General features: G+C 47.7%; 1 protein-coding gene across 2 annotated transcripts in view; it reads left to right on the top strand.

Annotated features, from left to right (window-relative positions):
* cntn3a.1 (contactin 3a, tandem duplicate 1) overlaps positions 1 to 5,000 on the top strand; it is a 78,396-nt gene that overhangs the window by 23,360 nt on the left and 50,036 nt on the right. For both annotated transcript variants that reach the window (XM_012827379.3, XM_042707695.1), the window contains 2 exons: positions 570 to 702; positions 3,597 to 3,772. In XM_012827379.3, coding sequence (XP_012682833.2) covers positions 570 to 702; positions 3,597 to 3,772 — 309 coding nt within the window. The remainder of the gene's footprint in view (positions 1 to 569; positions 703 to 3,596; positions 3,773 to 5,000) is intronic.

Genomic DNA, 5,000 nt, shown 5'->3' with positions numbered 1-5,000 from the left:
GAAATGTGAGGCAGGGTTTGTCTTTTGTTGCAGCAGTGGGAATGATGTGGGGATATAGTCCAGGATGAAGAGCTAGATACTTTTGTTGTTTTTGTTGTTTTGAAGAGGAAATTGGTTACAGTGACTTAGTCCCGTCAACAGATAAAGCTTGTTGTAAACATATTCAGAGAAAAAACTACATTTCAGGTCCACTCTCAGCAGAGCCCGTACACTGCATCATTCTCAGTATTTCAATTCTACAGACATGCTAGATTTTGCCACATGAGAAAAGAAGAATGAGAATCAGTATTCCAGAGTAAGGTTAGATCTGTATCAATCTCTGTCATGGCTTTGCCTCTTGAGTTCAATGCTCTTTCTTTTTTTTTCCTTTTCCCTCTGTCTATCTCTCTCTTTGTCTCTCACTGCCTCATTCTCTCCCTTCCACTGCTCTCCGTATCTCTACACATCTCTCTTCCTCTCCCTCTCTCGCTTTCTCTCGCTTTCACCTCTCCCTCTCCCACCCTTTCACTTTCTCTCTTCCCTCCTCTATCTCTCTATCTCTCTCTCTCTCTGTCTTTCTCTCCAAACAGAGAGTACCACCCAGCTCCGCCCTGTCTTCGTCAAGCAGCCTGGCAGCATCGTTTTCCCCATGCGCTCCGCCGAAACGAGTCGAGAAGTGACGTTCAGCTGTGAAGCCCAGGGATACCCACCACCATCTTACAGGTCTGATCTCCTCTCTCCCAAACAAACAAACAAACAAAAACAGCTTTGAGAATGGCCCTCTCTGGATTGGAGAGTAGATTGCTTTTATCTATTCATTTCTCTGCCCTAGTTTTCTCTTTAAGTGCCCATGTGTGTCTGAGGCCTGAGACTCTGTGTTTCTCATTCGGCTCACAGACTTTGAGGTTGCAAGGTGAGGCTAGAAGCCACGTTCCAGTCTGCTAGTCCTCTAACAAATTTCAACTTGTGTTAACACAAACGGGTGTCTAACTGTCAAAGAAAGTTTGACTTGTCAGTGTTGACATATTGTTGCAGAATAAGAACAAATAAATAAACCGTTGACAGTTACCCGGTGGGTAGATTCTCAGGTGTTTTTCTCCGACCTCCAAAACAGTATTCCATCTTTGCTCTCTAAGATTGCTGAACAGTTTTAATCCAAGGCCCTGGATGCTTTTTTCTCCTGTCCCTGAACCACTGATGGAACTGAGGTTATCCAACATGGCAAAGACACTCAGGCTTTGAAGTGAAAAAATAAACGAATAAATAAATGGATTTGATGTAATTAGATTCAGCTATATTGATGATAAATTGAACTACCCATTAGTGCGAAAGAAAACAAATCTGCTTTATACAATTTAAATGTCAGTTTTTAACTTGTCCATCCATTTACCTCAGGTCATGCACAAAATCAGGAGATCTCCATGGATACTCTGAAGCCTCCCCTTCACCTGTCATTACGATTAATGTAGCTTGAAAATACAGAATTTGTGTGTAATTGGGCACTAATTTGAACGAATGTTCTTAACCAAATCAATTTAGCCTTCCACTGAGCATGATTACCCAGACCCCATGCAGGCATGCAATGATTCTGAAAAGAGTGACTGTTTATTATTTAAATGATTCCAAATTCATAGTTTTATAGATAACTTTCCATTAGACGTCTGAGATAAATATTCCTTTTTGTGAAGCTTGGTAATGTAGCGCAGCAACATGACCTGTGGTAAAGGTAACATTTCACTCCTGGTAGTGTCAGTTCAGCACAAAGTGCTTTCAGTTCCTCAGATCGGTAAATGAGTGGAGGAGGAAAAGAGGGTCCTCCCAGCACTTTCCTGGGTGCCATGTTGACTCGGAGCAAAGTTTGGAGACCTTGGAAGTTTTTTCACAGTTTCCAACCCACGTCGCAAGCTTTCTGGCGAGGGGGAGGAAATCTATTTCGAGGAGCCAAGGACGAATTAATTTATCTAGGACGGCCTCCCTCTCCCCCCCCCCCCCCCACGCCCCCCCCACCCTACCCTACCCCCCCTCCAACGACTGCCATTACAAAGAGGCTCTCAGAGTTGTCAGCGCGGGCCCTTGATTTGTCTCGTCTGGCGGGCCCCCGACCCATTCCAGCTGCAGCCCCAAATCACTAAATCAATCTAATCAGGTAGCTGAGCACTGAGCATGGCTCCATCGGATCAGCTCTCCCCCACTCCTACTCTCTCTCTCTCTCTCTCTCTCCCCCTCTCCTACTCTCTCTCCCTCTCTCTCCCCCGCTCCCACTCTCTCTCTCTGTCTCTCACTCTCTCTCTCTCACCATCTCTCTCTCACTCTATCTCTCTCTCCCTCCATCACTCTCTCCCCCTCTCCCACCATCTCTCTCTCTCACCATATCTGTCTCTCACTCTCTCTCTCTCTCTCACCATCCCTCTCTCTCACTCTCTCTCTCTCCCTCACTCTCTCCTCTATCTCTCTGTCTGTCACTCTCTCCCACCATCTCTCTCTCTCCCTCCATCACTCTCTCCCCCTCTCCCACCATCTATCTCTCTCTCTCCCTCTCTCTCACCATCTCTCTCTCTCTCACTCTCTCTCTCTCTCACTCTCTACCCCTCGAGATCTCGCTTCTCCTCCTCGCTGCCCAGCCATGTAGATGAGCACAAAGTACGAATGTGGAATGGAGAGAAAGTCAAGGTTTCAAGCTTTGCTCAAAAGATGAAAAGCACACTGGAAGAAAGAAGAGGGAAAAAGAGAGAGCGATACACTGAGCCAATGTTGGGAGATAGTGCTAATTGCTCTTTAATCACATTTGTAGGATAAAAGGGGGTTAGAAGACACAGGAATTTTTTAAAACGCCATTATCGGTCTTCTTCGGAGAATGAACCCTCTTTTCAATGCTATTTTCCACCCACAAGAGAAGAGGTCCCACCTTCAGATGTTTTATTGAATAACAATATTCATTATCACCCTCAATGACCAATTGTTATAATCACAGAATTCATTAACATCAAAATCTAAACCACCGTGTCTCTCATCATGTAGTGAAAAGTCTGCTGGAGGGAAGGTGAATGGCAGGTTGTCGGTTGTGTCATGGGATCGTTGATTGGGTCAAAGCTTCTGAATTTAATGTCAGTATTAATCTTCCCTGATTTACACCGGTTCCCGCTCCCCCCTCCGGGCGAGGGTCGCCTGTAGCTAGAGGAGCGTGTTACCATCACCAATGAGTAATGCTTCTCCGTAATTGCCTCTTACATCAATAATAATCACTTTTGTCTGCTCCAGCCTACCCCAGGCACACCCATTTGTTTTGATTTGTGTTGCCCGGTGATAAAGCACCTTGATTTTTCTCTTGCAATTATAGCCTGATGGTGATGAAAGCTTTTGATTACGCTCTGGGACCGTATGGGTCGTCTGTATGGTGAAACAAAAGCTTGCCATTCCTCTGTGTCCAAATATTCAAGACCGTAGGCAACTTTTTAAAGGATTGTACGGCCAGGTGCTTCAAGCCATTAATGATTTGTTTATATGTTTCACATGGGTCTCCAAAATGAGCAGTTTTGTGGCGATTAAGTGTTTTGATGTTACCCGGCGTATCACGTTCTTCCAGTCCTGTTTTCTGATCATGCGTTCCCTGTCTGCAGGTGGAAATTAAATGACACTTTCATCGCGCCCCGGCTGGGCTCCCGGTACAGCTTCTCGGGAGGCAACCTCCGGATCAGCCATCTCAATAAGGAGGAGGATGTGGGAGTGTACCAGTGCCTGGCCTCCAACTCCTTTGGGACTATCCTCAGCAGAGAAGCCAGTCTACATATTGCCTGTGAGTCTATTTTTCCTAAAGGTTATCATTCCCCGTCTACACACTGAGAAATGTGTGTGTGTATGTGTGTGTGTGTGCCTGTGTGCCTGTGTACCTGTGTGTGTGAGAGAGAGATAGAGAGAGGTTGGGGGGCATGACTTTTGGTAAAGGATGTGGCTTGGGCTGTGATTGATCCATAGATCTGCCACAGAAAGGGCTGAGTTTTATCCCGTGCAGAGAAGCCGGTGTACATATTGCCTGTGAATCTTTTTTCCTACAGGTTATAATTCCCCATCTGAAAAGTGAGAAATATGTGTGTGTTGGGGAAAACGGGGGGGGGGGGGGCTTTGTAGAGGGAATGTTTTCCAGCTTGGGCTGGGAATGATCCATAGATGCAGCCGCAGTAAGGGTTGACACTGGCTATAAGTGTGTGTGCGAGACCTTGGTGGATTGTGGTATAACTAATGCTTTACGGCATCTATCCGTCATCTTTACGAGGCATATTCCTCGGCATCTCTGATGGCAAGGTGAACCTGGTGCCGTTCCTCTTTGACGGCTGCCCACCTCAAAACGACAGCATTGACAGCCCGTGACTGACTGGACCGATTGAATCCTGATGTCTGTTTTTCCCCACCCCTGCCGACAGGCGCGGTTGCTGGGGGGCTTGGGGGCCGGGGGGGTGGGGGGGTGGATCTCATAACCTGCCACCACATTCGAAAGCACCCACACACACACACACACACACACACACACACACACACACCCATGCTCAGCCCAACCAGTCAGCTCGAGGGATTACTTCCTCCCCCTTTCTGACCCGTGCTGTAAGTCACCCTGATTGGTCTCATCAGTCGGACTCCTCTGGCCTCAACTGGTGCCAGAAGACGAGAGGTGGATTGAAGGGAGACGGGGACGGAGACAGGGACAGGGACAGGGACAGGGACAGGGACAGGGACGGGGACGGGGACAGGGACAGGGGACAGGGACGGAGACAGGGGACCGGGGACAGGGACAGGGGACAGGGGACAGGGATGGGCACTAGCGTTTCCCGCCCCCTCGTCTTCCGGTCTTATTTCTTAGTCTCGGTGTAACTTAATTAAGCGCGCAGAGTGATTGAGTGGTTCTGGGTCAAGGGGATAATTCAGAGAGTGGCTGCCATTATTGAAACCTGTGTCCTGTCATTTATAAATGACACACTGCCTGCGAGGGGTGTCGCGCCGAGTAACTCCTCTCGCTCTGCCACGAGCCC

This window comes from Clupea harengus, chromosome 4 (assembly GCF_900700415.2).
Source record: "Clupea harengus chromosome 4, Ch_v2.0.2, whole genome shotgun sequence".
Taxonomy (NCBI): Eukaryota; Metazoa; Chordata; class Actinopteri; order Clupeiformes; family Clupeidae; genus Clupea; species Clupea harengus.
This window is presented reverse-complemented; position numbering and strand designations above follow the sequence as displayed.